We start from the raw sequence: 24,054 nt of genomic DNA, 5'->3' as shown, positions 1-24,054 counted from the left end.
TGAAATTAAAAATTCTCTAGAAGGAATCAGTAGCAGAATAACTGAGGCAGAAGAATGGATAAAGTGACCTGGAAGATAAAACAGTGGAAATAACTACCGTAGAGCAGAATAAAGCAAAAAGAATGAAAAGAACTGAGGATAGTCTCAGAGACCTCTGGGACAACATTAAACACATCAACATTTGAATTATAGGGGGTCCCAGAAGAAGAAGAGAAAAAAAAAGGGACTGAGAAAATATTTGAAGAGATTATAGTTGAAAACTTCCCTAACATGAGAAGGGAAATAGTCAACCAAGTCCAGGAAGCAGAGAGATTCCTATACAGGATAAATCCAAGGAGAAACATGATAAGGCACATATTAATCAAACTGTCAAAAATTAAATACAAAGAAAAAATATTAAAAGCAGCAAGGGAAAAGCAACAATTAACATACAAGGGAATCCCCACAAGGTTAACAGCTGATCTTTCAGCAGAAACTTTGCAAGCCAGAAGGGAGTGGCAGGACATATTTAAAGTGATGAAAGGGAAAAACCTATACCCAAGATTACTCTACCCAGCAAGGATCTCATTCAGATTTGATGGAGAAATTAAAACCTTTACAGATAAGCAAAATCTAAGAGAATTGAGCACCACCAAACGAGCTCAACAACAAATGCTAAAGGAACTTCTCTAGGCAGGAAACACAAGAGATGGAAAAGACTTACAATAACATAAACAAAACAATTAAGAAAACGGTAATAGGAACATATATATCAATAAATATCTTAAATGTAAATGGATTAAATGCTCAAACCAAAATACATAGCCTGGCTGAATGGATACAAAAATGAGACCTGTATATATGCTGTCTACAAGAGACCCACTTCAGACCTAGGAACACATACAGACTGAAAGTGAGAGGATGGAAAAAGATACTGCATGCAAATGGAAATCAAAAGAAAGCTGGAGTAGCAATTCTCATATCAGACAAAATAGACTTTAAAATAAAGACTATTACAAGAGACAAAGAAGGACACTATATAATGATCAAGGGATCAATCCAAGAAGAAGATATAACAACTATAAATATTTATGCACCCAACATAGGAGCACCTCAATATATAAGGCAAATGCTAAAAGCCATTAAAGGGGAAATTGACAGTAACACAATCATAGTAGGGGACTTTAACACCCCACTTTCACCAATAGACAGATCATCCAAAATGAAATTAAATAAGGAAACACAAGCTTTAAATGATACATTAAACAAGATGGACTTAATTGATATTTATAGGATATTCCTTCCAAAAACAGAATATTACACTTTCTTCTCAAGTGCTCATGGAACTTTCTCCAGGATCAATCATATCTTACGTCACAAATCAAGCCTTGGTAAATTTAAGAAAATTGAGATCATATCAAGTACGATCTTTTCTGGCCATAACACTATGAGACTAGATATCAATTACAGGAAAAAAATCTGTAAAAAATACAAACGCATGGAGACTAAACAATACGCGACTAAATAATGAAGAGATCACTGAAGAAATCAAAGAGGAAATCAAAAAATACCTAGAAAATGACAATAAAAACATGACAACCGAAAACCTATGGGATGCAGCAAAAGCAGTTCTAAGAGGGAAGTTTAGAGCAATACAATCCTACCTCAAGAAACAAGAAACATCTCACATAAACAGCCTAGCCTTACACCTAAAGCAATTAGAGAAAGAGGAAGAAAAAAACCCCAAAGTTAGCAGAAGGAAAGAAATCATAAAGATCAGAGCAGTAATAAATGAAAAAGAAATGAAGGAAATGATAGAAAAGATCAATAAATCTAAACGCTGGTTCTTTGAGAAGATAAACAAAATTGATAAACCATTAGCAAGACTCATCAAGAAGAAAAGGGAGAAGACTCAAATCAATAGAATTAGAAATGAAAAAGAGAAGTAACAACTGACACTGCAGAAATACAAAGGATCATGAGAGATTACTACGAGCAACTCTATGCCAATAAAATGGACAACCTGGAAGAAATAGACAAACTCTTAGAAAACACAACCTTCCGAGACTGAACCAGGAAGAAATAGAAAATATAAACAGACCGATCACAAGCACTGAAATTGAGATGGTGACTAAATATCTTCTAACAAACAAAAGCCCAGGATCAGATGGCTTCACAGGCGAATTCTATCCAACATTTAGAGAAGAGCTAACACCTATCTTCCTCAAACTCTTCCAAAGTATAACAGAGGGAGGAACACTCCCAAACTCATTTTATGAGGCCACCATCACCCTGATACCAAAACCAGACAAAGATGCCACAAAAAAAGAAAACTACAGGCCAAATCACTGATTAACATAGATGCAAAAATACTAGCAAACAGAATCCAACAGCACATTAAAAGGATCATACACCATGATTGGTTGGGATTTATCCCAGGAATGCAAGGATTCTTCAATATATGGAAATCAATCAATGTGATAAACCAAATTAACAAATTGAAGGAGAAAAACCATATGGTCATCTCAATAGATGCAGAGAAAGCTTTCCACAAAATTCAACACCCACTTATGATAAAAACTCTTCAGAAAGTAGGCATAGAGGGAACTTACCTGAGCATAATAAAGGCCATATATGACAAACCCACAGCCAACATCATCCTCAATGGTGAAAAAAAGCATTTCCACTAAGATCAGGACCAAGACAAAGTTGCCCACTCTCACCACTCTTATTCAACATAGTTTTGGAAGTTTTAGCCACAGCAATCAGAGAAGAAAAGGAAATAAAAGGAATCCAAATTGGAAAAGAAGAAGTAAAGCTGTCACTGTTTGCAGATGACATGATACTATACATGGAGAATCCTAAAGATGCTACCAGAAAATTACTAGAGCTAATCAAAGAATTTGGTAAAGTAGAAGGACACAAATTAATGCACAGAAATCTCTTGCATTCCTATACACTAATGATGAAAAATCTGAAAGAGAAATTATGGAAACACTCTCATTTACCATTGCAACAAAAAGAATAAAATACCTAGGAATAAACCTACCTAAGGAGACAAAATACCTGTATGCAGAAAACTATAAGATACATAGAACTATAAGAAATTAAAGATGATACAAACAGATGGAGAGATATATGATGTTCTTGGGTTGGAAGAATCAACATTGTGAAAATGACTACACTACCCAAATCAATCTACAGATTCAGTGCAATCCCTATCAAACTACCACTGGCATTTTTCACAGAAGTACAACAAAAAATTTCACAATTTGTATGGAAACACAAAAGACCCCGAATAACCAAAGCAATCTTGAGAAAGCAAAACGGAGCTGGAGGAATCAGGCTCCTGGACTTCAGACTATACTACAAAGCTACAGTAATCAAGAGAGTATGGTACTGGCACAAAAACAGAAATATAGATCAATGGAACAGGATAGAAAGCCCAGAGATAAACCTACGCACATATGGTCATGTTATTTTTGATAAAGGAGGCAAGAATATACAATGGAGAAAACACAGCCTCTTCAGTAAGCAGTGCTGGGAAAACTGGACAGTTGCATGTAAAAGAATGAAATTAGAGCACTCCCTAACAGCATACACAAAAATAAACTCAAAATGGATTAAAGACTTAAACGTAAGGCCAAATACTATAAAATTCTTAGAGGGAAACATAGGCAGAACACTCTATGACATAAATCACAGCAAGATCCTTTTTGACCCACCTCCTAGAGAAATGGAAATAAAAACAAAAATAAACAAATGGGACCTAATGAAACTTCAAAGCTTTTGCACAGCAAAGGAAACCATAAACAAGACCAAAAGACAACCCTCAGAATGGGAGAAAATATTTGCAAATGAAACAACTGACAAAGGATTAATCTCCAAAATATACAAGCAGCTCATACAGCTCAATATCAGAAAAACAAATCACCTAATCCAAAAATGGGCAGAAGACCTAAATAGACATTTCTCCAAAGAAGATATACAGATTGCCAACAAACACATGAAAGGATGCTCAACATCACTAATCATTAGAGAAATGCAAATCAAAACTACAATGAGGTATCACCTCACACTGGTCAGAATGGCCATCATCAAAAAAATCTACAAACAATAAATGCTGGAGAGAGTGTGGAGAAAAGGTAACCCTCTTGCACTGTTGGTGGGAATGTAAATTGACACAGCCACTATGGAGAATAGTATGGAGGGTCCTTAAAAAACTAAAAATAGAACTACCATACGACCCAGCAGTCCCACTACTAGGCATATACCCTGAGCAAACCATAATTCAAAAAGAGTCATGTACCACAATGTTCATTGCAGCTCTATTTACAATAGCCAGGACATGGAACCAACCTAAGTGTCCATCAACAGATGAATGGATAAAGAAGATGTGGCACATGTATACAACAGAATATTACTCAGCCATAAAAAGAAACGAAATTGAGTTATTAGTAGTGAGGTGAATGGAGTTAGAGACTCATACTGAGTCGAGTGAAGTAAGTCAGAAAGAGAAAAACAAATACCGTATACTAACACATATATATGGAATCTAAAAAAAAAGGTCATGAAGAACCTCGGGGCAGGATAGGAATAAAGACGCAAACATAGAGACTGGACTTGAGGACATGGGCAGAGGGAAGGGTAAGCTGGGATGAAGTGAGAGTGTGGCATGGACATATATACACTACCAAATGTAAAATAGATAGCTAGTGGGAAGCAACCGCGTAGCACAGGGATATCAGCTCGGGCTTTGAGTCCACCTAGAGGGGTGGGGTAGGGAGGGTGGGAGGGAGATGCAAGAGGGAGGAGATATGTGGATGTATGTATACGTATAGCTGATTCACTTTGTTATACAGCAGAAACTAACACCGTTGTAAAGCAATTATCCTCCAATAAAGATGTTAAAAATATATATATATTAAAACTCAAAAAAAAAAAGAATTTCCAGACATATTATATACAGTCTTGTCAGTTGGACTATGTAATAGGAATGTTGGGGACAAAAAAGCTGCACATCCACTTTCATATGAGGCCATTTTTGCTTGTGGACTGAGTAGAAAAGGGAAAGAGGTAATAGGTACTTGCCAACCCCATATCTGTGCAGAAACACATACATATATTTATGCAGCTTGTAGACTACCTCAGAGACTGAATTTCCGAGAAACAAAAAGAGAGTGATAGGTCCAGGGAGACTAGAGATAGATCTGATAGAACATGCCTACCGTCTTGGCTAGGAAGTGTACATTTCTACAAACCTTTCCTAACTAAAGATCTGGGAAAACAGACGTCATTTTCATGAGACTCTGACCTGCAGGACCTGGTGACAGTCCAGCCAGCCAGCCTGAGCCTTCCCCATTCCCTTGGGCTGAAGCCTCAGGTACTAAGCGATGACCCAGGCAAGCCCAGCACAAATCAGCAGACAAGTGCTCTCCCACTTGATGGAGGCTGTTTCTGGGAAGTCTAATTTCTCAGCAGAGACAGAGTACCAGCAGCAAAGCCCTGAGAAGTCAGCCCGTTTCCCAAAAGTCTGAGGTGGCATCCAAAGAAATGAAAATGCTGAAATTAAAATGCTGCTACTGAAATTACATGCTTCTACTTCTGCATCTTGAAAGGAGGGAGAGGAGGAGAGGGAAAAAGAGAGGTTTGTTCAGTTCTTCAGAGATTTTGGAAATTGAATTGAAAGCTTAAGAGGCTATTCACTCACTCTGACCCTCCAGCCTCCACCACACGAACTGAAGGATCATTTCTGAAGATGCCTCGCCTGTTGATTCACCCTGTCTAGAGGAAGCTCCTCCTGAAGTGGTGGTTTAATGGCAAAGAGCAAGGAGTCATACTCAAGAAATTTGTCACCTTTCCCAAGATCACAGTCTCATAGCTGGAAGAAGAGTGTTTCAGTCTTTTTCTCTTACTTACCAGGTCTTCTCATCCATAAAATGGACCTACAATAATGACTCCTACACAGGGATTTTATGAGATAATGTGCGTGTGTTGAAATGTGCACGGTCCACGTTAGTTAATCTCTAACTCCTGTAACTTCCATTTTGCTAGACAAACGTGATGGTCTCAAAGTAGTTTCCTCCTTTTTCATTAATGCTAAGGTGTTAGCTTATGTCCTAGGCCTATTTCCTATCATCTCCATTTTTCCCCCACAGATTATCCTCTCTCTCCTATTTCTTCAGTCTTTCTCTCTGCAATGTCTTCCACATCTGAGCATGAAAACATGCTTCCCTCTGTCTCTCCACTCCAAACAAACCTTCCCCTGACCTGTCCTCTCCCCCTGGCTCCTGCTGCCTCCTGTCCCCACTTTTGGGACCTGCCTTCCTGCAGGGAGCCTGTGTTCTGCTCTGGGCATCGCAGTAGCTGAATGGTAAAGACTCCGCCCCTGCAGGCAGAGCCTGTGGTTTTCTAGCAATGCCTATGACTGGTGGGTAAGTCTGTGTGAGTCTGGGATGCTCGTTGTGGCTGCACACTTAGCCACATCCTCCAGTGGTCCTTTATCAGTGATATTTACATCTCCACCACTGTGACTCCTTTGTCTTCCCTAGCCCCTCTTATTTGATTTAGAACTGAATTATCTGGGTCATTTGTAGAGACGTGGATGAATCTAGAGACTGTCATACAGAGTGAAGTAAGTCAGAAAGAGAAAAACAAATATCGTATATTAACGCATATATGTGGAATCTAGAAGAATGGTACAGATGAACCGGTTTGCAGGGCAGAGATAGAGACACACATGTAGAGAACCAACGTATGGACAACAAAGTGGGAAACTGGCGGGGCGGGGCGGGGCATGGTGGTGGTGGGATGAATTGGGAGATTGGGATTGACATATATACACTAATATGTATAAAATAGATAGCTAATAAGAACCTGCTGTATAAAAAAATAAAATTCAAAAAAAGAAAAGGAACTGAATTAGCAAGTAGAAGGGCATAATTTATTAGCCACCTCAAATCCTCAAAATGGAAAAATGCCAAGATTTAGGCGACAGGTGGGGAAGAGCAGCCTGCAATCTGATCTGCGGTCATAGCTTTATTATAATTCTGGTCAGGGAGTCAGAGAGCCTTTTCTGTCCTCCCTCATGTCCTTCCCATGCTCCCATCAATCTGGTATGAGGTCTCAGAAATCCCGTTCAGCTGTGATTCAGGCAGTTGAGAACGATCAGTTGGAGTTAATGTAAGAGATGAAACCTATTTGAGAGCCTGGATCCAATATTCTGATGCCTCCTAAACTGGTAACAGCATCCCTGACCTGCACACTGACCCATATTGTGATGTCTCCTCATTGTACTCAGTACAAAGAGCAAACTTCTCACCATGGCCTGACCAGCCCCGACTGCCTGTCGCCTCCCTTGCCCTTCCTCAGTGTTCTTCTTGCTGTGGCCACACTGAGCTCCTTGGTTCCCCCAGCAAGCCATGCACCATAGGCTTTTGCAAATAGTGTATACTTTGCCTGGAAGGGAAGTCCCATTCTTCCCCTTTGCTGCTCTGTCCAATTTTGCTTATCCTCCATGTCATAGCATCTCTTCCCTGAAAGCCTCTCCTGGTAAGTTAGGGGCTTCTTCCTCAGTATATTTCCAGACTTGAGTTCCCTGGGAACATGGGTACCACTTTCATCTCCCCTGGCTCCCCAGGGTGTAGAACAAAGCCTTCCCTATTGTTGGCCCTGAATCCAAGTTTCTTGGAAGAATGAGTGCATTTTCAAGGTCATTCTAGATTTTCCTACTCTTGTTTGTTCTGCTTTGAAGCCCTCTAAACAATTCCAATTTTTCTAGAAAAGTCCTTTGTAACAATTTGGTATAGCAAAGCTAGGCACATTTCATACAATGAGCAACAGCATGAAAAAGCAGAGTACGTTAGATTCCTGACGTGGATGAGATTTCCCCATGTTTCCAATGTTGATTCTAGCCCCTCAATGAAGAGAATGATGAGGTTTTAGTCACCCCAATTCTAAGCAGCCTATAATACAACAGAAGCTAAATGCTGTGAGAACAAGTTCAGTCTGGAATTTTCCTTAAGATCATGTATAAAAGACATCATATGTACCGTGGTGTTAATGGATATCTCTGGATGGATTTTTAGACAAATCCTAGATTTGTCCAGAACTTGCCTTGGGCCATAGCCTCTGTATTCTTGCTCCTTACTCTTACTACTGGGCTTTTGTAACATCCCAGTTACAGCTTTTTTAAAAAAATAAATTTATTTATTTATTTATTTATGGCTGCGTTGGGGCTTCATTGCTGCGCACGGGCTTTTCTCTAGTTGCAGTGAGCAGGGGCTACTCTTCATTGCGATCTGCGGGCTTCTCATTGCGGTGGCTTCTCTTGTTGAGGAGCACAGGTTCCAGGTGCACGGGCTTCAGTAGTTGTGGCATGTGGGCTCAGTGGTTGTGGCCTGTGGGCTCAGTAGTTGTGCTGTGGGCTTAGTTGCTCCACGGCACGTGGGATCTTCCCGGACCAGGGCTTGAACCCGTGTCCCCTGCATTGGCAGGTGGATATTAACCACTGCACCACCAGGAAAGTCCAAAGGTTTTTTTTTTTTTTTTCTCCTCAACTTCCTTTTTTCCCTTCCAATATTTCTAGAAGAAAACACAAAATCTTCAGTCTTATTGCCTGTACACACAGGAGGTTAGCATATGTTTTCAGTGTGTGTGTGTGTGTGTGTGTGTGTGTGTGTGTGTGTGTGCGTGTATTAAGATATGGAAGTACATAAAGAAAGAAAAGTACTGCTTTTTTCCAAACCTTAAAGGAAAAATTAAGGCTTAAAAATTTGGGATGCTTCTAACTTTGTACTATATCTGGCATATAGCAAATGCTTAAAAAATTTTAGGTACAATTCTATTTATAATTATTAATATTACTCTTAGTAGGCATAGGATCCAGTACTTGAAAGCAGATTGTCTTTATAATAAAGCAAGTGTGGGGAATATACTCTCCTGGCCCTACATTCTCCATAGGAAGTGGAGATTGTATATATTATCTGGAGTTCACCCAAGCTACTTTTGGGACAAACAGGATCATGTGTTCTGAACAGAGGTCAACAGCTGTTACTCCTCTGTGGCATTCCAGAGATGAGGACAGATGTATTCAGATTGACCTTCCTTATTCAATGAGTGTGGGAATGGTTGGAAAGGGTAGGGGGGAGGAAAATACAAGAAGGGGGAGGGTGGGAAGGTTCCCATGGGCGCCCAGTAACACGAGAGACCATTGAAAGCAATGTTGAAGTTAACAGTCCTATTTCCTGTAGGTTCCGTGCTAAAAAACATGTGAGGGGACAAAGCCCCTTACATTTTTTCCAAAAGGAGGAAAGCCAGGCATGATGGTTTTCCCAAGACCTGGACAAGATTGTACTTCCTGAAGAGGTCAGAAGTTGCCTCCTTACCATTCCACCGATTGCAAAGCCGGGTTATAGAGGAGGGTCAAATCAGGTTCAAGACAAGCTGTGGAGTGAAATACATTCCTTACCTTGCCCTCCCAACCTCAGTCATGTTTAATTAACATTCCTCTTTCTAGAAAATATCCAAAATGTCCCAGCGGCTTTAAAAACTCAGCCAGCTCAGGGCCCTTGGTACCTTTGTTTAATGCCGACGATAAGGCAGGGGGTGGTCTTCTCTGAGACTGAAGGAACGTGGCTCCATGAGACCATTAGATTTCCAGAATAATAGGACTGGAGAGCAGCACAGTAGACTTCTTTGACAACATCTTTGGGTCCTAAGACTGTCCCTTGTCACACTGTCCTAATGGTTTTGCCCAAGTCTGATTGGCAATAGTCTCTCTCAATCTTTAACGACAGTGATCGAGGTTTTCTGTATCTACCACTCCCCTTCTGCTTATTTTCAGATTACCAAGTGGATGAACTTGTTGTCATAGAACCGTCCTAAAGCTCAGATCAGCATTGTCCGGGCTCGTGCTGTATCCTTGCTGACAGCACACAAATTCCTGGTCTCGTCAGGATTCATTCCTCTAGGATGATGTCAGGCATACACAAAATGTGTTTTTTCCTCTTGACTGGGTCTCCATGAATATAGGGTCAGCAGGAGAGTATGAGAATCCCGTACTCCTGACTGAGGAAGACTTTGCAAGTCCTATGGAATTCTTGCTGAATTTTTATGAAGTTGGTGCTGAATCATAGATGTGTCTCTCAAGAGGATACATGCCTCTTTAGAAACAATGCTCCTACCCACCGCGCTATCAGTCACAGATTCGAGCTGTTGGTTGATTTGATTGGGATGGTGTCTACTTCTCCCATGACGTTTGACTCTACTTTAAATCCTTGCTTTGCTACTTACTGCATGATTGTGGGTAGATTACTCAACCTCTCTAAGCTTCTGTTTCCTTACCTATGAAATGGAGATATTAATAGTAGCAACCTCTTACGGTTGTTGTGGAGATTGAAGGAGATAATGCATGCCTGATGCTTAGCACATACCTGCTAGCTGGCAGCCCCCCAGGAAATGTTAGCAACTGCTTTTACCATATGGAGAGACAGGCCTGCCTCTGTTAGTGGTCAAAAGATTTTTAGGTAATTGTTTTAAGCTACTTTTCACCATACTTTTTCATGTAATCCTTGGTAAAGCCTCCCAGATTGTTCCTGCAAATGTATCTTTCTGTAATATTTCTTTACTTGGTGGGATTAGTCAATCAGTACAGCCGTTATTTCTTGTTTTTTGCTTTTTTTAGTGGTAGCCTAATTTTTTTCAGGCTTTGGTCCTGCTGGCTTGTGATAATATGCATGACTTTTTAGGCTTCATTTTTGTCTATTTTTCGAATAAGATTTTCATACAAGCACCTGGGGTAGAATCAAAGCTCAAAGGGAGAATCTAAGGCCTCATTATTTTCCCACAATCGCCATGTGAGCATTTGAACCTCTGTGAGACAGAGGTTTGGGAAAACTTAGAAACTAAAATGAAAGGCAAGCTTCTAGCTGGAATTTAGATCAAAGAAGATATTATCCTGGTAGGCTTTCTCTATATGAGTTAGAGATTGCCAAGACTTTCCCACTGACTAGCTTGGCCACTCTGATTCTCGAAGACTCTTCAGTGATACTTTGTAGCTTATACTGGTTTGTGTGATTACTAAAGGATTGTCCGGCAAGGAGGAATACTGGGCTAATTTCTAAAATGATTCTGATGGCACTCTTGCTATGAAGTAAAATCAATCCACAGAAATAGATGGAACACATATTCAATGATCTGTTTTGGTTGATCCAACAAACATTTATTCAGCCCCTTATAATAAGAATGACGTGGAGATTAATTAAATCTTATTGGGGAGATTCACACATTGTGTGACATGTGAGCAACTTATTGAGTGAGGCATTTTGATCCCCATTTTACACACGAGGAGTTGATATTATGACTTTCTAAGATTATATGGCTACAAGGTGACCCAACTGGGATTTGACTCCTAAGCCCATGGGACTTCATGTCCTGTGCTTTTAGCCACTGGAATTCCCAAATGTGTGATTTTTCACCCCACATCAGCTGGCTGTCCTACAATTCAATTCAGTTCTGACACTATTTACCTGGAGTTAGTGTCAGATCCCACAGGTTAAGGGCTCAGTCCCATAAGACCGGCCCCATTTCAGAAGCCAACTGCACGTCCCAGGTTATCACTTGTATTTCTGACCAACTGGCTACAAGTTGGGTTCCCACAACCCCCTCCTCAGGTTCAATAATTTGCTAGAGTGGCTCACAGAATTCAGGAAAACACTTAGACTTACCAGTTTATTACACAATAAAGGAAATGATAAATGAACAGCCGGATGAAGAGGTATGTAGGGTGAGTTCTAGATTCCAAGTGCAGTAGCTTCTGTCCCTGTGAAATTGGGGTGCACTACCCTCCCAGCCTGTGATGTGTTCACCAACCCAGAAACTCCCTAAAGCCTGTAGTTCGGGGATTTTTATGAAGTTTTCGTCACTTAGGCATGATTAATTTTTAACTCAATCTCCCTCCCTTCTCTCCTCCCCAGAGAATAGGGGGTGAAGCTAAAAGTTCCAAGCTTCTAATCATGGCTTGATGTTTTTGTGGCCAGCTCCCATCCTAAAGCTCTCCAGGAGCCCACCAAGAGTCCCTTCGTTAGGACAAAAAAAAAAAAAATGTTCCTGTCACACAGGAAATTCCAAGGGATTTAGGAGCTCTGTGTCAGGAACTGGGGTCAAAACCCAACTATTAAAACAAAAGATACTCCTAGCATCTTTATTGATTAGGGAATTTCACAGGTTTTAGGAGCTTTTCCTAGGAGCCAAGGATGAAGACCAAAATACATATTTCTTAATATATCACAAAAAAGAGTCTTTTTCTTTTTCTTTCTCTTTTTTAAGGCTCTTACCCCTAGGCTTAATTCCTATTATGTTTGAAACAGCCTATAGAATTTGGTCATGTGTATTACATTTTTCTTTGACGAGCCATGTATTATAGGTGGGACTTCAGTATACATGTTGATTTATTAAGGTCATTTGTTTCATCACAGAGCATCTGTCCTTGAATTTCAAGAGCACGTGTGGATTTAAGGAATCTGGAATTTCTCCAGAAAAATACAGGTGGGTTTTTATGAAACACAGTTTGATTAAGTCTGCCCAGTGCCCTCTTGGGCCACTACCCTGTTTCCTCTCCACCCTCTGGTCACTCAGGCTCTAATAAGACATAGTGTTAAATGACTTGTACCAGAAAGGTAATGTACATTCCCTATTCTTTTGTCCTGAAGGAATTTACAATCCTGGAGAGGGTTGAGAGTAGGGAGGCAGTCAAGTGCTGTGATTATGGCTTGGTAGTTCAAGTTAGAAAGGTGTACATTCTAATCCTGGCTCCACTGCTTCCTGAGACTTCTTAACCTTCTCTCGGGATCAGTCTTCTTATCTGTAAAATGGGGATAATAATAGCATGTTTCTCACAGGTTGTGTGTGTATTCAATGAGATCAGGCATGTAAAGTGTTTGGTTCATAACTGTTATTATTATGGGAAATGTAGGAGGGTCTCAGTACTCCATGCATTGATGGATTGAAGGTCCCTTATTTCATCTCTATCATTTCTACTTCTTAGTATAAGTGAATGCCATTGAATTTCAAGAGCAAATGTGAAAGGACTCTAATGAAATGACTTGTTTCTTTAGTGTGTTAAAAAAAAGAAGGCGGGCTTCCCTGGTGGCGCAGTGGTTGAGAGTCTGCCTGCCAGTGCAGGGGACACGGGTTCGTGCCCCGGTCCGGGAAGATCCCACATGCCGTGGAGCGGCTAGGCCCATGAGCCATGGCCGCTGAGCCTGCACGTCCGGAGCCTGTGCTCCACAACGGGAGAGGCCACAACAGTGAAAGGCCTGCGTACTGCAAAAAAAAAAAAAAAAAAAAAAAAAAGGAAGGCAAATGCCAAAGTTTGTGTTTCTTTTTATTCTAAGGAGTGAAAACCAAATACGGTTAGTCAATTAATAAAATCAAGTATACTTAATTATTGTTTGTGGGTTTGTGTAAATCAACTAACCTCTCTGGTCTTCAGCATCCTCCTTTGCAAAATAAAGGAGCTGGACCAGATAATTGCACTCCTTCTTTCCAGCTAATGTTGATTCAAGTAAGCATTACCATATACATATTATTAACTACATGCTACATGCTTGAAGCATATTTCTTTTATATGCTTCACAGCAGCTATTAATTTGCTCCTTAACTTTTTGTTATCAATCAGAGGAAATTTGGGGGAGTGTTTGTTTCTACTGTACATATTCTTCATCTCTGTGATGAATTTCAGAGCCTCTTGTTCTATATCTGGGTGGTCTGGGGACTCCTGAATAAGGGTAACCTTTTAGAGAAGGGCATACTGCTTTCTATAAATTGTCCTTAGAAAGACATCAGGCCCTGGGTAAGATATAACTTCCCCTATATCTTAGAGAGTCAGAGCTAGGAATACTGGGTCAAATTCTAGAAGTGAATCTTCTCTCAGACTGGAGACATAACTTTATCATTTACCTTTAGTTCAGAAGTGTAAGTGAACCATAACCAAGGACAAATTGCTCCAAAGGGCAGAAAGATATACTGGTATGGGTGGGGGTCACAAAGACTGTGTTTGTGAGAACATTGAAATATGGACAAAGAGGGTCTATTAGGAGGGAAATACTTTTGATCTGTCATTTATCAGACAAAGAGGGAGGGACACGAAGCCTTCTTTCACTTCAGCTAAATCCTGAGAGGTGTTCAATATGGCATTTGAAAATAGCAAAAATTTGGTGACAATACCAGGGGATTGTTAGATAACTTATGAGGTGATTATATGATGAAATATTATGCATCAATGTCAAATGATGTTTATAAAGAATACTTACAGGTCATGGAAAAATATTCAAGATAAAACAGATAATAGTATAGATCTGTCGAAAATGATAAGTAAAACCTCATATTAAATACGTAAAAATCTTAATAGGAAAACACATGGAAGGTGAGGTGAGTTTTGTTTTACTGATTATTTTTGACATTTAAAAAAGTAAAATGTATCTTTTTTCTAAATTTTCTATATGTAATATGTCCTACTTTTATAGTCAGAATAAAAATCAATACAAATTGTGTTTTTTTTAAAAAAACCACATACACAAACCCCAAACTAGGGTAGTCATATAAAGCTTAGGGTTTTCAGGAAAGCAGAAAAATGTTACTGGAAAGTTTTTGAGAAAGCCATCGAGTACAGGATCCTGACCCAGGTGCCAGAAGAGGAGAGTGGAGCTGGCCGCGCCAGGGGGATGACCCTAAATGCAGAAGGCTTGGCCAGAGGGCAAGGGCACCAGCCTTGGGGAGGCTGCTACGGAGCCTCCTTTCATGCCTGTCACTTAGCCTGAATGATTCCTTGAGGGACATGGAGACCATGAGGTACCAATGGGCTTTTGGTTACCTTACTGTCCTCCTAAGGAAATGTGATACTTTTTTTTTTTTTTTTTTCGGTACGCGGGCCTCTCACTGTTGTGGCCTCTCCCGTTGCGGAGCACAGGCTCCGGACGCGCAGGCTCAGCGGCCATGGCTCACGGGCCCAGCAGCTCCACAGCATGTGGGATCTTCCCGGACCGGGGCACGAACCCGTGTCGCCTGCATCGGCAGGCGGACTCTCAACCACTGCGCCACCAGGGAGGCCCGATACTTTTGACTCTCCCTTTGCTTAGGGGACCTCCTCCAGATAGTCAGTAGGTGGGGTGCTTGCAAATGTGTTTCTCAAAGTTCCTAGAAGTGAGACGGGAAAGGCTTGGCACAAACTAAGCAGTGTGTGCGCTAAATGCTCCATGGGGCCGCTTACATCCAACACAGACGTTCAATTCCTAATATTCATAACTGCTTTCAACACTGATAACAAATATTTCTCAAATCCTCAATCTAATTCTTATTGGTGCCTTTTGGACACAGTCTATCTCCATCCTATGAAACTCTCTCCCCTTTTAGAACACCTTGTTTTTCTACCCTTACATTCCTGCTGGATTTCAAGCACCCATTTTTCACAGCTCTGACACCCGTCCACAGAGAATGATTTCCATGAGCCCATTAGAGAGTGACTGACATTGTCTTTCAGTGACAAGAAAACACTTGCCTTTAAAAGAAGAGGAAAAGTCAAAAGTCATCAAAACAATGTGATATCCTGTGTGAAATGTTGCAGTCACAAAAGTTTGAGGTTTGAGTCCCTTGATCATGTGCCCCGAGGGAAGTAAGTGGTTTGAGTCCCTTAATCATGTGCCCTGAGAGAAGTAAGTCGGTGGTGGTGGCTGCGGATGACGAGTCAGGTTGCTCAGGTGCGTCTCCAGCTCACCTCACACTTGGGCTTCTCAGGGAGGAGGGGCGGAAGCCCTGGCCCACCGTTAGCACGATGATCCTCAGCCTGCTCCTGGCTCTCAACTTCTTCCCCTCAATTCAAGTAGCAGGTAAACAATTTTGATTTCTTTTCTCCCCCAACGTTTTCGTTTGAGGTCTTTGGTTCATTTTCAGATTTCAAAGAACTCATGAAATTTGGGCATTTGAAGTGTAGTTTTTGCTATGAATGGCAACCTGTTATTTAGAAGCTCACTGATTCTCAGACTATGGCCAGCAAAATATTTTAATGAACTGCCTTTGGAATTAAATCAGATTTATTTAGCTATCAGTTGATAGTGTCCCAAGAATTGTTAGCTTTTGTCTATACATGTATATTTTGAAAGGTAAGAAAATTGCTGTAAGCAGGTTGGTTCTGAAAGCTCTGGACTTGGACTGCCTGGATTCACAGTACAGATCCATGTCTTGCTAGCTAAGCTTAGGCTAGTATTTAAACTCTCTAAGCCTCAGTTTCCTTGCCTGTAAAATGGAGATGATAATAACCTCATCTCAAGGTCATTGTGAGGATAAAAGGAAACAATCCACGTGAAATGTTTAGCACGGTCAGTGCTTGGCTAGCAAGATAAAGGCTGCTTGTAATCATGTCTACCTGAACTGAATGAGTGCCAGAATGAACTCTGGAGTTGTCACAGAAGCTGGTACAATACAGATGCTAATAAATTAGTTTTTTTTTTTTAACAGCTGGCTGAAATCTGTTTTCTTAGTTGAAATTCTTTTACGTTTCCAGTGGTGATGGGGAGAGACTAAAAAACTTGACACTATCACAGTTAACTGCATTTCAGATGAGGAGATGGGAGTAGAAATGTTAATTTAGCTAAGGATATACATATAGGAGTTATTGGAACCAGGGTCTGAACTACTTTAGTCTGACTCTAGAGCCTGTGCTTCTCCGCCTAACATGATGTGCTTTATAATTTCTTAGCTCCAGATATGTCCAAGGTTAAATCGTCTTTGGAAAATGACAGTTCCAAACAGAAAGAGTTTGTTGCGTATGTGGGCTGGAGTCAGATGTTTGTTCAACTCGTTCTCAGAGTTAGAAAAGGGTCCCACTTGGCTCAAAAATTGGACTGATAGGGGTTAATCAGCATATTGAAATAAGGATAGTTATTTTCCCCTTGAAGATACATTGAAAGGCCAGTATCTTCCATTTTCTTTCTCACTTATTTTGGTAATGTGGGGACTGCATGATTTTTTGTTGTTCTTAACTATCATGTACATGATCTCCAAAGAATATAATTACCCAACCTGCACAAGTACGCTAGCTACATATATACCCATCCATTTTGTTGTCTGAGGTGCCAGTAAGCATGTTTACAAATTGTGTGTATTTATAAAAGGTGTTGATATAATAAAAGACATGAACAGGTGATGAGACAGGTTACGCTCCAGTATCTGGAACCCAGTATTGAGAGTTACCAAGTATATTTTAAAAGAATCTTCAACATCGATTTAAAAAAACTTTGTTTTTAAGGGATCTCTAAAATTTATTTTTAAAGAGTATTTAAAATTTCTTAATTTATTAGGCAGTAAAGAATGGGCAGAAATGAGAGAGAAGCCTCACTCTGACAGAAAACTTTAAAATTGATAATTGTACACAAAATACTTTCCTCTGTGGAAAGCCATCCATCATCATTTCATTCGCTCTCCTTTGAAGATATTTTTTGTAAGACCCAAAGCTTTATATTCTTCCTTTAGAAGATTTATTAAAAGGGGGATAGCTAGAAAAGCAGTGAAGAGATCACACACATGGAAACTGTTTTTGACTTTGAGGTGCTTCTACTTTTCAAATGCCAACTCACCCCCATAAAAACTTTTAAGATTTGATGCTGAGTGGCCATCTAATGAAGTAGGAAAGGGGTAGAGAAGGCCCTTTCAAAATGTCGCTTCCAGTAAGAAAACTTATGAGAAAAAATAATTACAACATACAAAAATGTCTAATGATCCATACTAATCAGTGGTGCAAAATCGTCCATGTGCTTTTTGTTTCTGTCTTCACCCTCCACGAAGAAGTTACAGTTAAGGACATTTGCTGGTCACAGTGTACTTGTCCTCCCTGGGATTGTGAGAGACTACTTCTATGTCTGTGTTGAGATATGTGTGTGTATGTGTTTGTGTGTGTGTGTGTGTGTGTGTGTGTGTGTGTATGAAGAACAGTTTTTCCCCCGACTAATTTAATAAGTCTAACTCATTGCCTCACAGCATAGCTTAAAATACTTATTCTATGAAGTATTTTAAACCTAACCCAATGCTTCATGATTAATAACACTATAGAAAGATCTTTATGGCTAAATTAAAGAAATATGACTTAGGAAGCATGAGAAAACCTTAACTTACAGTTTCTTTACTAACATGACATGTTTTCTACCAGATAATTGTGCAATTGAGATCCACAATAGAGGATTTTGTTGGATTTTGGAATATGAATCCAGCATAGAACTGCAGCCCTTGAAAGGGAATCAATTCGTGGTTGATGATAGAAGCGTGCCAATAATATATAGCATTGTTCATAGGTTTTTCAGCCAATATTGGTTATTTTTCAGCAAGCTAATCATCCATGATAAAGGCAAAAATCAGGACAACACATTTTTTTTTCCACGAGAGCATTTCTTTTCATTTCTTCCCAAACCTTAGCAAAGAAACTGTCAAAAACGGCCAATTCGAACACAACTGGTTTCTGCAGTGCTTCTGCATTCCCCCCAGCACTTCTTTTTCTGAGAGAGGCACAGACGGCAGGAAAATGATTGGCATTTAATTAAAAAACATCAGCAAAGCAAGGTAATTAAAGACCTTATTTTTAGTTCAGCAAATGACCCCTCTGAGGTAGTTGTACACAAAAAGAATCATTTACTTCTCTCAGGAAAGTGTTGCTCCAAGGCGGGGCTTGGGAAGGGAAGGTAAAAAGATGGACATAGAAAATGCAATGTAACCAGCAGCTTGCTGTGTCTACATGACACCCCATGCACAGTAGCCAGTTCTTCTGACTGTTAAAAAATTGACTGGGTGTTTTGTCAGTTCCAGTAAATTTGATGGACATTTCAAGAGTGTAGCCATTGCTTAAGAATTGGTTTTATTCTGCTTTCACACCCTAAGATACTTTTTTTTTTTTTTAAAAAGGCAACCATCCAGAAAGAACTTTTACAGCAAGGAATGTAAAATTAATACCAATATATCAGTACCAGGAAATAGAATGAGTCATTTTCACAGATAGATCAGAAAAAGAAATGAATCTGTGATCGTTACTCTGAATCTCTCACATTCAACCCTTTACTATGGGGGGTGGGGGAGGATCTCGCTGCCTTTCCTTTAAACATAAACCTTCCTCCTTTTTAATATCCTTACTCTGTTTTCATGAGTATCAAAATGCCATGTGACTACCATTCACCTTTTATCATGGGTGGCTATCTTCCTCCAAGTACTGCCTGCATGGAGTGTGTTGACATTTACAAAATGAAAATTATGCCACCAACATGGCAGAAGAAAATTCCGTTTGTGGTTTATCATCTCTAAAACAATAGCTCTTTATTAATGCATATAGGCATTGATAAGGATACACGGTTCATTGCAGACTTTCTTGTCTGAAAATCAGAGGGCAGGCCCTCCTTCAGAGCACAGTTATTTATCCTTTTTCCTTTTCATCTTGGTTAAAGTTTTGTTTGCCTTTTTCTTCAAGACATTTCTTATTTATAAAACTTCACAGAGGCTGGGACTTTTCTTCCCAGTAGATAGTTTAGCTGAACTTCAGGAAAAAAAATGATATCTGGGTGGCTTTGTGACAGACTGAAGGGGTCTCTGGTTTTCTAAGACTTGTTGAGGAATCTATGTCTCTTTTATGTTCATTTCTTTGACCTTTTTGGTCAATGACATGATGTTGTCATCCAAAAATGTACCCAGAACTTTCGGTCTGAGAATGGTTGCATGAGAATTGGTCCCAGAAACTGGAGGGAATGTAACCCAAGCCCTACGGAAAGTAGGTGTCTAATTTCTTGCTTATTACTCTCATTTTAATGACTCTCAACACTAGAAGAGAGGTGTCCTGGATGGGTTCGAGGGCTACTCAGCCCATTATTAGAGGATGTGAAAAAGAGAGTTTAGACTTCTTGGGCCTTAGGATTTCAATGCTGATTTCATAGGCATCTTAATTCTGTGTGTGACCATTCAGGTTATGTGAGTTTATATTTTCATTCTTGGAAGACGAATGCATGGTGGTGGTGAATTTCTGACTTAACTCTGAGCTGCAACTTTATCTCTGCATCACCATTACCATCATCTTTTTCATTTGTCATCATCTTTATTATCTTGGGGACTCTGGTTGCCAAGGTAACCAGGTTAATGGTTCCTGATGGTGTCATAAGAGTCACCCACTCACCGTTCACTCTGACCTCTAATCTAATTGTGAGCCCCTTTCTGCAGTATCTGAGTCACCTCTCTGGCTCACAATCCACCCCTTAATGTGTTGATTATAACAGTAACTCCTAGTCATTACCCACTCTCTCACACACAAGAATCTAAATTAGTGACATGTCTTACATTTTTAACAATGACATGGATTCCCGTGTTAAGGACTTAGGTGGGTGTTTCTTTTTTTTAAACTTGAGAAGATAAAGGGCTGTGCTTTTCATTTCTTAGGGATACTTGACATGTGATAAAATGTCAGAACATCACTGTGGCTGTATTTGCAGCTTCCATGTGACCTGACGACTTGTGTTGACATTCAACAGTACTAATAATAAGGGTACATAATTTAAGACCAGCTTCAGCAATGTTGAGTCCAGGAGGGTTCCACTTCCAATTCACAGACTCTATCCCCTAGGAGGTGGATGAGAATGGGCACATAGGAGGAGGAGGAGAATGTTTCCTCCCACCATGAGGCTCCTGTGGGGACTAAAGCAGGGTGTTAGTAAGTTACTGTTCTCTAAAGTTCCTGCTCCTTCTTATGCTTTGGGAAGACAGATCTTCTTTCATGTGCTCATTCCATAGGTATTTATTAACATCTTCTACGTGCTATTTTAGGTTCTGTGACTGGTACAAAAACCCAGTTTGAGCTACAATGAAGTTAAAAATGAGAACTGTGAAACCTTTCCAGAATTTTTTTTTCTCTTTCAGTTTAGGACCACTGTGAGTGATTTCCTATCCATGCTAATTTATTTCATGGAAAACAATGATAAGCCAAAGCATCCACAGAACTGTTGAATTCAACCACAGACAGTTTTTAGAGATGCGAGGGAACTTAGACATCTCTCGATTTATAGAAAAGGAAGTTGTGTTGATGGTTCCTCGAAGATGCTAATAGAAAGATGACATTGCAATGTTTCCTGACATTTTGGGATGCTTTTAGGCTGGACCCATTTTACTTATCCAAACTATCTCCTTTTATACCCCAATACAAGATCCTTAACCTAAATACTGAGGGTTTCTTCAATGTCTCACACACCTGCACTTTATGACCTTTCTGATACTGTTTCCCTTTTGGAATTCCCTCTCCCTTTCCACACATCCAAATCCCACTTGACTTTCACTTTATATCTTTAGTGCAAGATCCAGCTCCCTGAGGAAGCTTTCCCTGGGTATTCAGCCTTTACTACGGTCTTATAAGAGGAGCCCCAATGGGAGTGTAACACAATCTAACAAATATTTATTAAACCTCTGTTATATTTTAGTCTCTATTGGGATCTGAAGGAATATAAAAAGAGGAAAAGAACTATAAAGACTTCATTAGCACACAAGAACTGCTTGTGTAATTAATCAAGTTCTCTGTGCTTTTGCAGACTTCAGATCTAGTTGAGAAGACTATATGTGACAGGATATAACAGCTGGAAACAGATAAAGAAAACTTGGCAGTTTCCTACCTCATCATGCTATTCGATGCCTTAATGGCTTTGCATATATTATTCTTGTAATCTGTTATGTCCCCTAGTCCTCTCATCTGAAGAAGTCTTCTCTGAGACCCTACATGGCCAAGTGAGGGACTTCCTTCCTCATCAGGGTTCTTAAAATTATCATTGTGTGTTGATACATCTGTTTTTTCCCCCTAGACTGTGAGCTTCTTGCAGACAGGATCATGTCATATCCATCCTTATAACCTCGGTACTATGTACAGTGCAGTAATCATTGTAGGTGTTGGACAAATATTTGTTGAAGGAAATGAATGAATTAGTACTAAAATGGGGCAGCATAAAATAAATAGTAAGCTTTTCCGGAAAGCTGGGAATCAAGCTGGACTTTAAAGCTAGATAGGATGTGAATGCATGATGTTATTAATAATAATTGTCAGCTAATATTTATTTTGCACTTATAATGTGCCAGACACTGTTCTATGTGGTTTTCCCTGTATTAAATCATTTATTCTTTCCTTAAATCCTTTAAGGTAGTTACTATGATTATCTTGTCTGTAAGATGGGAAAACTGAGGCATGAAACAGATGGAACGACTTGCCTGTGGTCACACAGTAATCGAGCCAATCCATACACACTTGTTCCAGGGTTCATGTTCTTACCAATGCCGTATTGCCACAGGAAGGAGAAGAAATACAAATGAAGAAATTAAACCAGGAATATCATTGCATGTTCTTGGAACAGTTGACCAGTCTGAATGTATAGAGGCTTGGAGAGGCAGGGTAGAGTCAGGTCCAACAAAGGATTGAATACTGATAGTAGAAATTCAAACTTCATTTTCAAGATATTGGGAAACAGCTGAAAGTTTGTGGAAGCAGGATGGTCTAGAGTGTATGGAGACTAGTGACCAGGAGATCATGTTAGAACACTCTGTCACTTTGTCAGGAAGGAGTGACTATTCTGAGAGATGTTTTGAAAGTAGAAATTTCAGGACTTAGTGCCTAGTTTGTGAAAGAGAGGGAGGGATAAAGAATGATGCCAAGATTTTTGGCTTAAGAGGAATGGTGGTGTCTCCGCCTGAAATCAAGATGTTGTGTAACTGAGTTCTGGAGGAAACTAGTGTTTAACTTTAGACACACTGGGTCTGAAGTAAGGACTTGAGGTATCAGAAAGATGTCTGGTACAAAGCTGAAGACATGGGAACTGGGTAAGAATAAAATATTTAAGCATCCTCAACTTTGGAATAAAATTGAAGCCGTGGAAATGGAAACAGGTAGCTAATAGAAAGGAGAGGGTATAACTGTAGAAAAGCAGAGTGTTGAACGGAGTCTGGAAAATAGGCCTGGTTTGGAGTCAGCTGAAGAGGAGGATGAACTAGTGAAGGAGACAGAGAATGTGTTTGGGGAGGAAAGAGGGGAATGAGGCTCGTGGAATGTCACTAGAACCAAAAGAGGAAAGAGTTTCCAGAGAGACAGTGGTTAATGGCATTGACTGCATAAGGGAAGGAGAAGTGTGTAATGACTTGGAAAGGCCATTGGTTTTGGCCAAAAGGAAGCCATTTGGGGCTTCTGAGTTTAGGCAAGTGATGGGGAAGGAAGATAACACTTCGAAGGTTTAAGAAAAGGTGGAGGGGGACAAAATTGAGAGAGTGAAAAGGAGAGGAAATTGCCAGATAAAGTGAAGACAGTCAGGAACTTATAACACTTATAATGTTTACCACAGTATTTTGTACATAGTAGGTGTGTAATAAATGTTTGCAACTGAGTGACTTAATTATATTCGACAGGTGGAAGGAGCCAAGTGTTGGTTTTGAGTGTGTGTGTGTGTGTGTGTGTGTGTGTGTGTGTGTGTGTGTTGCATGGGTGGAAGAGATAGAGGGCTATTAGGAAAGACAAGAGGAAGAGGGAGAGAAAAACAAGAGAATGGAGGCAGTTTTCTTGAGGAGATGGGGATGGAGATTTGGAGAATGGGAGTATTAGCGAGAGGAGGACAAATGTCTAAGAAGAACGGGAGGAAGGGTAGAGATTTATAGGGGTAGAGATGTGTTAGGATGAAGCCAGGGTAGATGAGTGGTTCCATACTGGCAAATATATATTTATATATGTTTGATTCTCTCAAGACAGGTCATAGTGTTAAACCTGTCTCAACAAGGGCCACTGGGATAGAATATACCTCGACTTTGAAGAGTTAACTTGTTTGTACTGTAAATTTGCTTGAGTCTTCAAAACTGCACACTGTGGCTGGGCTTGGCCTCAGCTCACGGCTGTGATAACAGGGTCACAAGGTTCAGACCAAGCCTGCCCAGCATCACAGGCAGGGTTCCAGTTTCCAGTCAGGGATGTTAATCTTAGCAACTCTCTGTGCTTTTCAGAGAAAGGACATGGTGGCTTGCCCTTGACCTTAGGGAGGCCAC

The 24,054-nt window shown here is 40.1% G+C and overlaps 1 protein-coding gene and 1 long non-coding RNA gene across 2 annotated transcripts in view; one reads left to right on the top strand and one right to left on the bottom strand.

Annotated features, from left to right (window-relative positions):
* LOC141279063 (uncharacterized) overlaps window positions 1–9,824 on the bottom strand; it is a 30,934-nt gene extending 21,110 nt beyond the window's left edge. The window contains exon 1 of the long non-coding RNA XR_012332815.1: window positions 9,556–9,824. This is a non-coding gene — a long non-coding RNA (uncharacterized lncRNA). The remainder of the gene's footprint in view (window positions 1–9,555) is intronic.
* Window positions 9,825–15,694: 5,870 nt separating this feature from the next.
* CD28 (CD28 molecule) overlaps window positions 15,695–24,054 on the top strand; it is a 29,025-nt gene continuing 20,665 nt past the window's right edge. The window contains exon 1 of the mRNA XM_004315093.3: window positions 15,695–15,863. Within this exon, the coding sequence (XP_004315141.2) occupies window positions 15,809–15,863 (55 nt within the window). The 5' untranslated portion in view covers window positions 15,695–15,808. The remainder of the gene's footprint in view (window positions 15,864–24,054) is intronic.

Source organism: Tursiops truncatus, chromosome 7 (genome assembly GCF_011762595.2).
Source record: "Tursiops truncatus isolate mTurTru1 chromosome 7, mTurTru1.mat.Y, whole genome shotgun sequence".
Classification (NCBI taxonomy): domain Eukaryota; kingdom Metazoa; phylum Chordata; class Mammalia; order Artiodactyla; family Delphinidae; genus Tursiops; species Tursiops truncatus.
This window is presented reverse-complemented; position numbering and strand designations above follow the sequence as displayed.